The 15,682-nt window shown below is 35.1% G+C and overlaps 1 protein-coding gene across 2 annotated transcripts in view; it reads right to left on the bottom strand.

Moving 5' to 3' along the window:
* LOC126735791 (titin-like) overlaps positions 1 to 15,682 on the bottom strand; it is a 291,189-nt gene that overhangs the window by 30,665 nt on the left and 244,842 nt on the right. For both annotated transcript variants that reach the window (XM_050439900.1, XM_050439901.1), the window contains 4 exons: positions 11,549 to 11,612; positions 11,074 to 11,219; positions 1,594 to 1,761; positions 1,137 to 1,252 (listed from right to left, as the gene is read on the bottom strand). In XM_050439900.1, coding sequence (XP_050295857.1) covers positions 1,137 to 1,252; positions 1,594 to 1,761; positions 11,074 to 11,219; positions 11,549 to 11,612 — 494 coding nt within the window. The remainder of the gene's footprint in view (positions 1 to 1,136; positions 1,253 to 1,593; positions 1,762 to 11,073; positions 11,220 to 11,548; positions 11,613 to 15,682) is intronic.

Here is a 15,682-nt window from a genome sequence, read left to right as displayed (position 1 = left end):
TATCAACGACTTCGTGAAACAGAAGCACTGAAGCGAAATGGGGGACCAGGAAGGCCAATGACATTAGAAAGTGTAGAACTAGAAGAGAATGTGCTGGCCATGGTAAAAGAATATGCAGATAAGATACCTTTACTCAAAATATTGCAAATACTTTAAATATAAGTACCCATACTAGATACAACGCGTTCAGGCACGTCTTCATGTAGATTCTCTTCCACGTATTGCATTCTGTCAATGGATTTTGCACAGATTAGTTCAAATCCCTAAACTACTGACTCTTATTCTTTTTACTGACGAAGCTAGTTTTTGAAGAAATACAATAAAGAATTTTCGCAATAATCATGGTTGGGCAGAAGAAAATCCACATGAGGTTCTTGAGGATTGCTTACATCAGTTCTCCTCAAACGTTTTGGTGGTAATCATAGGTGACTTCCTAATTGGATCGGTCATTTCTGTCATCGGTCATTCAGGAAGACCCACCGGTGAGGTATATCAACCTTTTTTAGAACAAACATTAACTCAGTTTCTGGAGGATGTACCATCGGCTACAAGAAATGGTGTACCTGCTCATTTTAGCATTTTATCTCGATACTTTTTAACAGTAACACACGAAGGTAGACCTCACGTATGGCCTGCTCGATCCCCGGACTGAAACCCCCTGGATTATTTTCTAGGGGCACCTAAAGTCATTAGTTTATACTACTCCAGTGGAAGATGTAGAAGATTTGAAAAATCGGATAATCGCTGGATGTAACGCAATCAAAAACGATCTTCGTTTCTTTTTAAGCGTTCGGTAATCGATGAGGAGAAGATGGAATTCTTGCATCCGAGCGGAAAGTAGTAATTTTAACAGTTCTTGTAGATTAAGAAACATGATTAAGAAATATGTAATTTTTGGTAATAAATAATCGTTATTGTTTAAATTCTTTTTTTTTGTCCCGTATCTGCGAAACAAAGCGCCCTATCAAAAATCATAAAAGGACAAAATATCCTTAGAATAGTCCAAGAAATAATCCCTTGAACTTTTGCCGCATGTTTAGTAAACAGCCTGTATATATCAGTTATAAGACTGTCACTGTTTAATTAATTCTATAAGCAGAAATTTAATTATTATGTTATTTATTGATTTTACTTACTTTAATACCCTTTCTTCCTTGAGCTTGCTTAGTTCTTTCATGCATTTCTAGTAGAGCGTAGTCTCTCTCTAGAGGTGGAGTAGTATCAAGAAAACCTTCCCATGGATGGATATCAACTAAATAAAAATAAGTAAAGATCTATTCATTGTTGGAATTTTGAGCGTTATTTTAAGTCATTCATACATTTTAGTTGCTCTAATTAATAATAAACCATGCATAATTCTAACAACGGTGAAAAACTAAATACTAAGTGAGGTCACGAAAAATTACTTAATAAAGATTTTAAATTCGGATCTAAACTGCTGAACATCCGCAAATAAGCGTCAAAAGTCTAAAAATTAGTCCGGTAAGAATTTTTACAAACAGATACTACTTGTGCAAGATTTTTGAAATATTTCAATTTATTCTTAATAATTAGGGCAAGTTATTAAGAGAAAAATAAATATAATCCACTTACCACCTATACACGGCTCTAAGAAATTTTCATCCTGACCTAGTCCTAGATCCGGTGACAGTAGTTCAGGACTATATGGAACGTCTGGAAGCTCTCTTATTCTACGTAACATCTCATTATGCCAGTCTATATCGTCAGTTTCTGCATCACGTTCCGGTGTGTATAGCATTCCTGTTAAAATACAATGTTTTCTGTTATTGTTATTGAGACAAAAGAAGTTTACGAAGTCAATAGCAAAACATAGATGTATTTATTTATATATCTATTTATTATTTGCTTATAAATCATTAATCCGAATTTGATAACAATGAGACGATTGTAGCGTAAACGTATGGAAGATATAAGCTTAAGATCTTCATGCACAGATAAACAAAGAACAAACATGTCATGTCCGTATTATTTTCAATCATAGCATCTGCAAAAACGTGCTACATCAACTTTTTGAGAGAAGTTGACCAACCAACACCTGAGAAGAGACAGTGGAAAGTGGAAGTGTGTGGCAGTGGAAAATCTTGCTCTCTCAATGTATGATTTTGTTGAATATGATAAGGGTGCCATAACATCTCGTGCAACATTCTGCATACAGTTGATTGAGAGGTCCCTTCTTGATTTGCGATGATGCGGGTACGATCGATCTGTTTCAACACAATGTAGCACTCATTCTTTCAATCCTAGAATACTAGTATTTCTTGCCCTAGAATAAAATGTAAACAGGTATTGTGCAACACCTATTTCCTAAATTGTTAGAATTAGCCTGTTTCCCTTTAATCACGATATACTCTTAAGAAAACAGAAAATGCTTCTTCATACAACTGTCTTGCTTCAATATATCTTGAAAAAATTGTAGCAAGAAAATGCCGAAAGTTCAATGAAATGTACCCTACTTTACAAAAAATGGATAAAAAAAAATTTGTGGGAATACAAAATAAATTTATAAATTTTGTTTTATAACTTAAGAATGATTTTATTAGTTATTCAAAGATTATGAGTAATTTACAATAAATTTTCAAAATGATTGCTATTGACTTCTAAGCACTTCAAAATCCTGCATTGTACAGCATGTTGACCAATGCAATTGATAAGTCGTTGATGTAGTTCCTGTTTATTGTTTTTTACCAGTGTCAATCATTTGCCTCAAATTACCCCAAAAGTAAAAATCAAGTGGTGTAAGATCAGGTAATCTCGCAGGCCAATCGCATGGTCCCAAACGCCTAAACCAGCGGTCATAGAATTTCTCAAATAACTCACGTGTCACCTGCTCAGTGCAATGAGCGGGTGCTTCATCCAATTGGAACCAGCAAATGCGATAATCTTTAAGCGTTAAAATTTCCAGAAAAACTTCTACTACTGAGCGCAAAATCTTAAGGTATTTATGGGAGTTGCATGACCCGTCGTAAATGAAAAAAGCTATTTAATTGTCTTTTAGTAAATATTAAAACTTAATTTTTCTTGAAATCCCATTTCCTTAACCGCATGTGGATTTTGATTAGTCCAAAAATCTTGATTTCTTCTGTTAAAAATACTCATCTGTCCATATTTTTTTTAGAAAGCTTCGCCTAATTCATCTGCTGCACTCCGGATGAAAGCTTGTAGATATACGTGAAAGTAGGCTAAAACATTCACGATGTTGTCCTCATCAGACGTCACAGGCTTGGGTTAACTTGTATCATTTTTAAGTTGTGAACCAAATTGGAAAAAGTTATTTTATATTTGCACAAATTTTCTTTTATCCATTTTTTGTAAATCGGGGTACATTTTGTTGAACTTTCTGCATGTTCTTGCTACAATTTTGTCACATTGCCCATGAATAATAAATAGATTCATCAAAACCTCATTTCAATAACTATTTCTTTTATTTAATTGAATTTTTAGGTAACTATCTAAAAAAAACACCCAAGCGTATTTACTATTATTCAACTAAATCTCAAACATCAATAGCATAGTATTATTGCATCATGACCTTTTATGGCCACCTAAAGCAAATATGTCAAAATATTTCGATTTTTACAGAAAATTGCTTTTATTTCAGAAACGGAACTACTTAGATATAAAAACATGATACCTCGTTAGAAAGGGATTTTAATTTCCCTTTAGAATATGTTAAAGGGAAACATAATCTATATGTTATAGATTATGTTTCTCTTTAACATAATCTATAACAGATATGTTAAAGGGTAAAATATCTGTTATAGATTATGTATATATATGTATATTTTTATAGTGAAAACTAATGTACAATACTTCCGTAAATTACGTTTATAATTTCAATTTTCTGCGCGTTCCAGTGTAGTAATAACAAGAGCTATGTTTTGGTCAAAAAATAAAGAAAATAATTTCTCGAAAACCACTAAAGATAGGTACAGAAACAACTTATACAAAAACGATCATAAAGGGATAGCGGATCGGAAAATAAAATAATATACAGGGTATTTCATTTAAAATAACAAAGTTGCCACTATTTTTTGGTATAAGCGGCAACGATGTATCGTTAAAAATATTTTTAATCGTTAGATCACCAGCTAAAATCCATGATGCCAAATTTTCAAAAAAAATCAATTTTCCGTTCTCCGTAAACGTCTAAGGTACCATCAACCATCAATCACCCTGTATAATTATAGATATTTCCCCTATTAACATTTTTTAGAAATACCCAAAGATTTTTGAGTATCCAACCTCATAGCAACGATATCCATGCTAAGGTTATTCACACTAAAAAGGATCCTCTCGACTACCTTAGTAAATGTAAATATACCATTTGCATTCTCTATTAAACCCACCAACTCAATTAAAATTCAAAGAGTTCTCAATGGGTAGTCTTCAGGATATGATGGTATTTCCCTAAAAATCCTAAAAGAACGTCCTGAAAATTCTCCTTCTGCACTGACACTTGCCGCTAACTCCTCTTTTGCTAGAGAAAGTTTTCCTTCTTGCCTTAAGTTTGCCAACATAATACCGGTTCAGAGGGTCATCACCCTGACTCTTTTGACCAGTTCAAACTATAGACCAATTTCATTGTTTTCCACTCTATCCAAAGTAGTAGAACGCCTAATTAACATACGCATCATAAAGTTTTTTACTGACTTAGCGTCTTAAGGTCTTAAAGAAAAATCAGTTTGGCTTTTAACACCAAAAAAGCACGGCAGACGCTGTATTCACTTTATGAAGACACTTCTTAATTCCTTGAACCAGCGTAAGTCTTTGGCAGCAGTGTTCTGTTTTTTCATTTATCAAAAGCGTTTGATTGTGTCAGTGTAGCGTTTTATTTTTCTATTCCTTATATTCACTAACGCTCCATTGACATTTCATTAATTTTAATAATTACATTAATAATTTAGGTCAACTTCTTTTATTAATATTTCTTTAAATTCACACTGTCAATGACACATTACTACTGTAACGCATCACTCTCCTGGTTTAATTATCCATGCTTTCTGTTGACGGTCCGTCACTTCTCTGATTAGTCATAATTAATATTTTCTCTAATTGGCTGATATTGACAGCTCAGGCGACAGGTGGGGTTGTTATTGATTGAGTCGGGATTGCGTCTATTTTTCGACGACTTGTTCCCGTGTTGCAGGTAGGAGCGCACGTAAAAGTCCAGTTTTTTTAATTTCCAAATTTTGTGAAGCAGGAAGTGGCCAATATGGTTTATAATTTATGGTCCTTAATCTTGTTCCTTTAGGGAACCGTTCTAATTCTGGTGCAGAATGCCCGAGATTTTGATGGATAGATAATGAAACCTAGCAAGGGTTTTACTTTTCCGTTTTCCTCTTTATTCTTCTTCAATTGTTGATGGCTGCAGGCTTTTGATTTCCCAGAAAAATTGCTGAAAACGGTGGAGCTGGAGCTAGCGTTAGAGCTAGTATTAGAGATTTTCAGTCCGGATAGCTGAGCTACAAATGGCATATATCCACAACCTCGATTTTGAAGGCTAGCCGTTCATTTCTTGAAGGAATATATAAGCCAGTTTATTCCATTTATTTAAATATTACTAAACATAGATTTGTCTCATATATTTAAATTTTTATTAATATACCTTTTATTTCAATTTAATGTTTGAAATATTTAATCAATGTCATAATTTAATACGTCTTTCTTATCTGTAATATTAATTATTTTTATTCAGTATTTTTCAGTACCCTTTTTGGTAGTTAAGTGTATAGTAAATATATACCAAGTCTTGTTCTTAGTTTTCTTTCATTAAAAAAAAAGCTAAGTGGCGCCCTCTTATTTAATAGTTATAATCAAGTTTAGATTTTTTAATAGCCTTATAATTTTCTTTATAAGTGAACTTTCAAACAATCCCAAGCCTCCAATAATTCTGACCTTCCGTCTGCAAACTCTTGGCAAAATAGTAACACTGTAAAGTTAACGCCGCATCAGTCACAGAATACTGTGTAAGCTTTATAATTATGGATTCCAAGATGCTGAGCTTGCATGGATCTATCAGACTAGACACAGTCGGTCTCTATCAAGGACAGAGCATCGCATAGCAAAATCATTACTTGTGGTGTTCCTCAGGGGTCTGTGTTGGACCCAACACTCTTCCTGATTTACATCAATGATATGCCAAACTTTGATATTTCAGGAGAGATTGGAGCTTTTGCTAATGATTGTACAGCACTGCGGTCACTGGACGTGGACAACTCTTTCGATACGTAAAATATTATTGCTCTTAATGTTCAAAAGATCAAGGATCGGTGTGATGTTAATCAACTAGCTCTTAACCTATTAAAAACCTGTGTTGTTAAATTTAGCGACATGCGCTTGGAAAATATTGACATTGAAACTCAAACTTTGAAAATTGTTGAAGATTCTAAATATCTGAGTTTGAGCATAGATTACAGGTTGAAAGTTGACTCTCATGTGAGCTGCCTAAATAGGCAGTTGGCTTTTGGTTGCTACAGCGGAACTACAAGGGAACTTGATCCCGTTATTGCATGGACTAGTTATTTTGCCTTAGTGGAATCATATTTAAGATACTGTATTCCATTCTGGGGTTTCTGTACCGAATATCTTTTTCAATCCTCTTTTGTTTGACAAAAAATAGCGGTTTGGTCATTGTGTCATCTGGTACATCCACGTACTCATTGTATACGAAATAGTGGCCTGTATTTTATTAAACATAACGTAAAGTAACAATACTTATAAATGTCTGTGTGAACATCGCTCTCTGGCTACGATTCAACTCTCTTGACCTCGAACGCTCATAGGCTCGGCGTGGTAACGTCGTAATATCGACGATCTTTGCGCATGCCGCGGTTAGCGAATGACCTCTGCCTGGTTTCTCAGGATAATGCAGCCGGTGATTTACACAGAAAAATAATATTAGAAATAATATTATAAGTCGTATCATTCATTGCAAACAATTATTCATGAAAAATAAAATCCTTACCCTACCAACTCTTTTTGTTTTGGAAATAGTGTGTATTGTTCACAAATATCTTTCTAATTTCTCAAATGCCAGAACTTATCAAACACGCCAGGAACAAGATTTATGTTTGCCTATTCCTCACTTCAGTTACCTAAAGGACTTCATTATTTATATGGGCATTAAAATGTATACCCACTTGCCATTGAGTGTTCGTTGTATTGAGAATTTGAAAATGTTTCGACATAAGTGCAAAAACATTTTATTTGATCATGCATATTCTGGTGATGAATATTTTTTGTTTAATCTCGAATAGCATCCAGTCTCTATAAGGCTTTTAAGATTCTCTAATTTGACCAACAATTGTATTAGTAAAATATTTCTGTCATTGTTAACTGTTACTATCCTTGTGAGTACTATAAAATTTTATTGTTTTATTGTATATCTTATAGAACTTAATATTGTAGGTATTTCTTTGAGGCTTTGTTAATAAGAATTATATACAGTAACCGCCTAAAGTTCCGCATAAATTCGATAAAAATTAGAGACATGATTTTTTGAGAAAACTCTCGGACTCGTCGATTTTTAATTTAAGTTGCACATTATTTCATATAAATTTTTGTATAGAGGGTAGAACAAAAAAAAAGATATGACGTCATCGGTCATTTTTTTAAATGGAATGCTATATTTTATATTGCATTTATAAAATATAGGCGAAATTCCAAGCAAGTTTCGTATAACACGCCTTATCTCAAAACTTAACTGTTTCCGAAATATTTACATTTAAATAACAAGAAAACAAATAAGTACGTCATATATTTACAAATTAAGGTAAAATCGAGGATAAAAATATTGTTATAAACACTGCCAATTGTTTCTATTTCCATGGTTGCACTTGTAAAGAATCTCCATTTTCGAATGTCACTGTCAGTTTTTATCAGAATAAATTATGGCTAATTTAACGGAAACCCAACGAATTGAAATTTTGAAGATGCTATGGTACGGGGATCTAGTGCGCACGCAAAAACTGTTTGATGCCAAATACCCAAACCATCCTATTTCTCAGTCAACAGTTAGTAGAATAGAGCACAAATTCATAACCTGAGGTCATGTTAGGGATTTGCCAAGATCAGGTCGTCCAAAAATTTCTGAAGAAACAAAATTAAACGTTCTGCTCTCCGTCGAAGAAAATCCTAACAATACAACTTCACAAATTTCAGTTGATAATAATATAGCCGGAACGTCAGTAAGACGCATCTTAAAAGCAAATTAATACCACCCTTATAAAATTAGACTAATACACGAATTAAATGAGGACGATCCTGATCGAAGAAACCAATTTTGCAAGCAAATGATGAACATTTGCAATAATAACCGTCAGTTTGTGTTACGAGTTTTGTTTTCAGATGAAGCAACTTTTTGTTTAAACGGTGTCGTAAATCGTCAAAATTGTCGGTACTGGTTAGTGTCAAATCTACACTGGGCAACTGAGGCTCATACACAGTACCGTAAATCTATTAATATTTGGGCTGGTATTGTGGAAAATAAAGTAATAGGGCCATACTTTTTCGAAGAAAACTTAACAGGACAACGCTGTTTGAATTTTCTTCAAAAAGATCTTATCCCGCCTTTGACTGCCCTATTCCCAGACGAACAAGACCAGAGAGTGTTCCCAGGAAGATGGATAGAACGAAGAGGGCCAATAGAGTGGCCGGCCAAATCATCAGACCTAAATCCCTGCGACTATTTTCTATGGGGGTACCTGAAAAGTATTTTCTTAATATTTAAATAGACGCTTTTTTGTTGGTTAAATGTAAATATTTCTGTAACAGCTGAGTTTTGAGATAAGGTGTGTTATACGAAACTTGCTTGGAATTTCGCCTATTTTCCATAAATGCAATAAATAATATAGCATTCCATTTAAAAAAAAATGATCGATGACCACATATATATTTTTTTGTTCCACCCTGTATACAAAACTTTATGTGAAATAATGCGCAACTTAAAAATCAAATAAAAATCGACGGGTCCGAGCGTTTTCTCAAAAAATCATGTCTCTAATTTTGATCAAATTTATGCGGAACTTTAGGCTGTTATTTAGTTCTTGAACAAAGTATGTTATCTATCTATCTATCTATCTACTCAAGATAATCGACGTGCTGTCTTATTCAAACTCATTTTCCAATAAAGTTGTTACGACAACTAGAACTAAACGAAATACGTCTGCATAGCCTCCTCCTGACTGATATGGTAGCATAGCTTCAGACCAACTACTACCAATATTTTTTTTCATATGCCTAATTTGCAACAAAACCTCATCCCGTTAGTAAACTATGCCCTCGTCAGCATAGACTGACTGAACAAAAGAATATACAGGGTGTTTCAGAATTATGAGATCAAACTTCTAGGGGTTGTTCAGTGCAACAGTAGAATTCATTTGAGTATAGGAACCCATGTCCGGAAATGTGTCACTACGCCACTACGGCCCTAAGACGCGTTTAAATTTAGAAAAAATAATAATTACCTAAATAGGATCTGATGCATTTATTTTTACCTTTTGTATATGATACCATCACAACAATTGTTCAAAATCTCTTCCTCCAACCTCAATACACCGATTTAAACGCCGCACACGATTTCGGCGGACTACACTAAAAATTTGATCCTCGTTTTGAATGATTTCAAATGCTGCTGTTATTCGTCCAATTAAGTCTAGCTCTGATTCTACTGGAGTTTCGTAGACTAAAGACTTTACATGTCCCCACAAGAAAAAATCGAGCGACGTTAAATCGGGTGACCTAGGAGGACAAGAAACTGCTCCACCTCTGGCAATCCAACGGTGCCCAAACCGCTGAGCCAAACACTCGCGTACTTGTACAGCAAAGTGAGCCGGCGCTCCATCATGCTGAAACCACATTTGCTGTCTAAAGTTTTGCTGTCTAAACGATTCTGATGTTTTCTTGAAAAATTGCATAAGGATTTTCTTCGTCCCAAACATGGCTATTCCTACTATTAAAAATACCGTCTCTTGTAAAAGAGGCTTCATCGGTCCACAAAACATATCGCAAAAAATTTTGTTCTGCAATGATGTGATCCAGAAGCCATCGAAAAAATTGAACTCTATATAGAATGATAATCGGCTGCAGTCATACCTTGAACTTTCTGGAAGTGGTAAGGATGGAGTTGTTGCTCGTGTAGTACCCGCCAGATAGAAGCGTTACTCGTATTCATATTCTTAGCGACGTCACGTTTGCTATATGATGGTTCATCGACAACTCGCTGAAGCACCTCTTCTTCAAATTTGACCGTTCTTACGGTTCGAGCAACACCAGTATCATGCATCTTGGTCTTAAACATGTCTGTCTCAGCGAGCCGCCGATGAACCGCACATAAACTTTTTGTATGCAGGATGCTGTCGTTCGGGATAACGTTCATGATACAACCGCGATGCTGCTCGTGCATTGCAGTTTGTTGCTTCGTATGCCAAATGCATATCCGCCAATTCTTGATTGGTAAAGTTTTCCATTAGCAATAAATGTTTAAAAATTGTAAGCTATAAAATGTTTAAACATGACATTGAGAATTGACATTGATAAGCGTTGATTTTAAACAATTGTTGTTATAGTATCATGTACAAAAGGTAAAAATAAATGCAGCAGATCCTATTTAGGTAATTAATGTTTTTTATAGATTTTAACGCGTCTTAGGGCCGTAGTGGCGTAGTGGCGCATTTCCGGACATCGGTTCCTATATTCAAATGGATTATTCTGTTGCACTGAACAACCCCCAGAAGTTTGATCCCATAGTTCTGAAACACCCTGTATGATAATTCTATAAAGTCAAAAAAATCACGTTCCTTACTGAAATTTTAAGAACTAACCCCACTTTTGTTATTACTCAGACGGCAAATGGCCTCCTAATCCTTGGATTTTTTTCATAAAAATTTAATTTGATATGTGTTTCATAAAAAAATTATATATTTAATTTTTACCCATTTTTTTTAAATGCAGCAATTGAAAAACCTAATAAACAAAACAGTTTTTTTTTATTCTTTTCCCTTTTTAATTTTTGTTTACTATTATTATTTAAATTAATAATTTTAGTTAATTTACCTTCTGGAGGAGCTTCATCGAGACTAACTTCTTCTGGTATATGAACTGGTGATTCATACTGTGCCAAGTCCACTAGATCAGGATGTATCGGAAGGTCCGGTGGAGGCTGATAGATTTGACCAATCGGAGGAACATCAAAAGCGCCACTAAGAAGAATTAATATTTAATTGCAAATAAAATAAAAAATGTAATTTTATAGCATAAATACTATACACGCCCGGCCAATGATGCTATTAACTGCGGCAAAAATATTTACCTGCGTGTATACATTTCACTAAATTGACACACAAAAATAGTCTTCATAATAAGATTTTGTTTATTATATCTTAGCAGGAGTTTTGGCTCAATAAGTTATACAAAAAAAAATCATAAAATTTAATTTAAAGTGGCAATAAATTTCAAAATAGATACTTAAATAGTTTATAGGGATGTAATATTATAGAGGAGTTAAGATTACAAAAGGAAGAATACGTACCATGGTGGTTGCCAGGGTTCTGGGACATAGGATGGTAAATTGGTTTGGAGGGGGGAACGAAGACCTAAATAATTAATAAATTAATTGTCTTTGTTGAAAAAAATGTTCTGTGCCCTTGCTTTGGGACTAGTCGATATTTTCTTTCAATGATATATTATAAAGAAATATGATATACCATAATTATAATATTTTTAAAGTAACTTATTGAAAAATCCGTATTTTATAGGGACCCTTGATAGACAATCCTTGAGCCAATTTCACGAAACTGGGCTTGTCTTTAACATTTTAACTTTGTTTGTCCTAACTTCGGACGAAGGAGACAAAGTTTCCAAAAAAATTATATCTCTTCACTTTATATATTAACATTTTAGTTATTTTAGTGCAATGTCATATACACTGCTATATGATTATTTTGTTTGTTTCATCACAAACGACTTCTTCGCTTGAGCCTGGATCTGATAATTCTAAAATCTAGGAAATTCCAAGATATTGTAACGATATTGGCAACGTCGTAAATACGAGCTATTCTCTGTCATTGTGACAAGAATGACACAGGCGAGCACACCGCATGCGTGGAAGGTCAGCGAATCTTCCGCAACCATGGTCAGCTGAGTATATAAAGAGCCGCGTCGCCGTTGGGACGCAGTTGACAGTTCAGTTCAAGTTCAAGTCGGAACTCGGAATATTGGCGCGACTTTTAAATTGGACTTAAAATAGTAGGAAATAAATATAGTGTGAATAAATATTTCTAGTAATCTTAAGTGATTGTGTTGAGTAGTTGACTACTTTTGTTTATCCAGTAGTTACTTCACACCTTAACGAACGGTAACAACGCTACATTGGTGTCAGGTCTAGGGTGTGAATTAGACGGCAGTCAACTAAAATAAATCGGATTAAAGTGTGTAAAAATACCAAAGCTGGTGGATTTATAAATTGTTGACCTAAAAAGGGAGCTGGAAGAAAGAGAGTGCTAAGTATGATGGAAAATAACGCATTACTTTAGGAAAGCAATGACCAAGACAACTTTGTTTTTTGCTGGTGCAGTCAATATCGGTCAAATGTTGCAAAGTCTAGAAGTGAAGTTGCAAGAAAATTGGGAGCTAAATTGCTGGAAAATTCTTTAGAGATGAAATAAGGTTTGATAAAAGAATTGCTGCAAAAATATGCAACATTAAAAAAAAATGGTAGCATTCACGTCAACACTATCGATGAGTTGCTCTGTAGATCTTCAGCAGTGGACAACAAGAACGAAGTTTATGCCAATACGGAATCTGTTGGGCTGATGCGCCTCAATTTAATGATACTATATCATAGAATTTTTATCAGCGTCATTTTAAAGCAGCTGCAAAAAAAAACAAAATGGTTTTTTTTATCCAGGGAAAAGGCCACTGCCCTTATATTGCCCGTATTTTGGCTTCCATCCTACACTGAATGGGCCCCGAAGAACAAGTCTACGACATGTCTACCACACACAGTTGAAAAATCGATGTTAAAAGTCAGGGGAGCAAGAATTTAAAGTTGATATTTCACGTTTGGTTCAACTGACATATCTAGATATCCAATAAAGGATCATGGAATGTTTGGCAGTTCAAATACTCCTGGATATAGACATCGCAATGGCACATCCAACTAAGCCAATAGATGCGTTAACACGAGTTCTTGAATTCAGGACAACTTTGATGAATTAGTTAAGTAGATAATAAGGAAGGTTCATATAGGACGTACATGCCAGGGCGGGAAGTCAAAGTATTGAAAAGATGACAAAGCAGGTCACCTAAAAAGACACCTTTCAGAAGAAGTCTGTTACAGAACTGCTAAACTAATAAATGTCGATGCGAAGAAGCGATCGTAGTGAAGAAGTAGGCCGTAGCAAGAAGAATCTGATTTTTTCAAGAATGGCAGCAGGCAGAGGAGAAAAAAATTGTTAATTAAGCCACCATCGTCGATGATATTTGGCAAAAAGGGAATCATATAAGAGCCCAAGAGAAAGATCGCAATCTCCAGAAAGTTCTAACCTGGATAAAGAAAGGAAAGAAGCCAACTTTGAAAGGCAAATTTTGGAAGATGGACTTTTGTTGCCAAATATAGTTCAACACCATGATAAAGAGAAAAGAAGGCAAAGCGTTCTGCCTAAATATTAAATTTTGGAAATGCTAGAGAAAATCTAGGAGGACATCTTGGAGTGACAAAAACCCCGGAAAAAGTAATGAAGGAGTACGATTTTACTGGGACAATAACAAAGTAGACGTAACGGACTAGTGCAGAAAATGCTTGGTATGTGCGGCAATTCATGGGCCTCACAGAAAGCAGAAGGCTTTGATGCATCAGAAGAACGGTGAAAGTCCATTTGATAAGATTGCTATTGACATTGTAGGTCATTTCCCAAATCAGAAGCACGGCATGAGTACATGAGGGTCATGATGAACGACTTCAGCAAATTGATTGAGGCGTACCCTTTACCAAATCAAGAGGCATCTACTATCGCCGACGCCTTAAACAAAAGAATGGATCTGCCGAATTAGTTGTACCTTTAGAGCTACATTCAGATTAAGGATAAAATTTAAAATCCAGCTTATTCCAAAAAATCTGTATTACCCTTGGAATCAAGAATACAAGAACGATTACATTACATCCGCAGTCAGATAGCATGGTGAAACGAATGAATAGAAAGAACGATTATTCGGTATTTGACCAAGATAGTCTATGGCCACCAAAGGGACAGGGTAGGTGTTTTTTATTTATTCTTGTTGGGTGATAACCCAACAAGAATATAGATGATAGATCATCCATCAATGAAAGCACAGCCGAGCCTCCAGCTCAAATAGTGATGAAAAGAGAACTTCGCCTCGCATGCCATCTGAAATTTGGTTACCCGACAGGAACCGATGTTGCCTGGCAGGACTACGTCACTGAGCTGCGTAGAAGAATGAATGTCATACATAGTCAAGTTCCCATTCCCCTTAAGGATGCCAGTTATAGGATGAAGCACACATATGATGTTCACGCCAGAGATCAGAGGTAAAACACCGGTGACTTGGTTTGACCTCTATGGCCTTAAGAGACAAAAGCATCTGTCACCGAAACTTCAAACATCCTGGGATGGGCCATACAAAGTTCTCGAAGCTATTAACAAAGTTCATTACAGAATACAAAAGCCAGAGAGCTGAAAAGCTTGAGCCATACACTTTGAGTGAGTGGCTTCTTATTATGGAAACCACGAAGAGGCTGAGCTGCGGCAAATCGAATCAGAGTCGGATTTGACATTTGATGAATTTATAGTCCATTATTCTAGTAGTAAAAAGAGACGGTACCACGTGAACTATGAAGTGCAGCAAGACCTATTTACTGCTCCAGCGGAGTATGCTCTGGTATATTGTGTCGCTAAGGAACACACCAGAAGTTCTATGAGGACGTTAGATTCGATATAGTTAGAGAATCCATGGATTAGATTGTAAAATATTCTTCTAAATTAAATTTTGTCCCAAAAGTGTTCAGAGAGATCTCTATTTTGTAATGGCTTAAGTAGTGACTCGATGATTCCGGTCTTGAAGTGGGTAAGTTCGATAATGATTAGTCTTAAGTCGTGTTAAACAAGGATAAAAAAAGTTATATTATAATACAAGTAAAGTACTTCAGTTCTTCTCTTTAAATCTGGCAAGCTAGATGGCTAGCTATGGTTGGCACCATCACAAATAAGTTACCCATCAATATTCTTTTGCTTTAACACTAAAGTAACTAGATGTATTTTTTATTATGTAAGTTATTTCTTTTAGCAATGTAGTAAAATCCCCTTTTAGAAAGCGGAGAAAATGATAAACAAAGGAGAGAAGTCAGAGTAGCATTTCAGCCGAAAGCATGGATGTTGAACCGTACTACTAAAAAGCCTATCCTCCTTCTATCCCTATTATCCTCTTGCTGAAAATCTATGGAAGGTATAAAAACGTGACAACCAACCCATTTCAATAAGATATCAATATAGTAGGGAGGGTGAAAGGCATAGCGACCAAAGGCTGCCCGCAAGAAGAAGTATTATCATCTCTACTGCGAAACATGGATCTATACAGCCTCATTATCCGCTTAAATATTAATTGTCACAATAAATGTCACATACCTATTTTGTATGAGCCTCGATAG

This window comes from Anthonomus grandis, chromosome 4 (assembly GCF_022605725.1).
Source record: "Anthonomus grandis grandis chromosome 4, icAntGran1.3, whole genome shotgun sequence".
NCBI classification, from domain to species: domain Eukaryota; kingdom Metazoa; phylum Arthropoda; class Insecta; order Coleoptera; family Curculionidae; genus Anthonomus; species Anthonomus grandis.
This window is presented reverse-complemented; position numbering and strand designations above follow the sequence as displayed.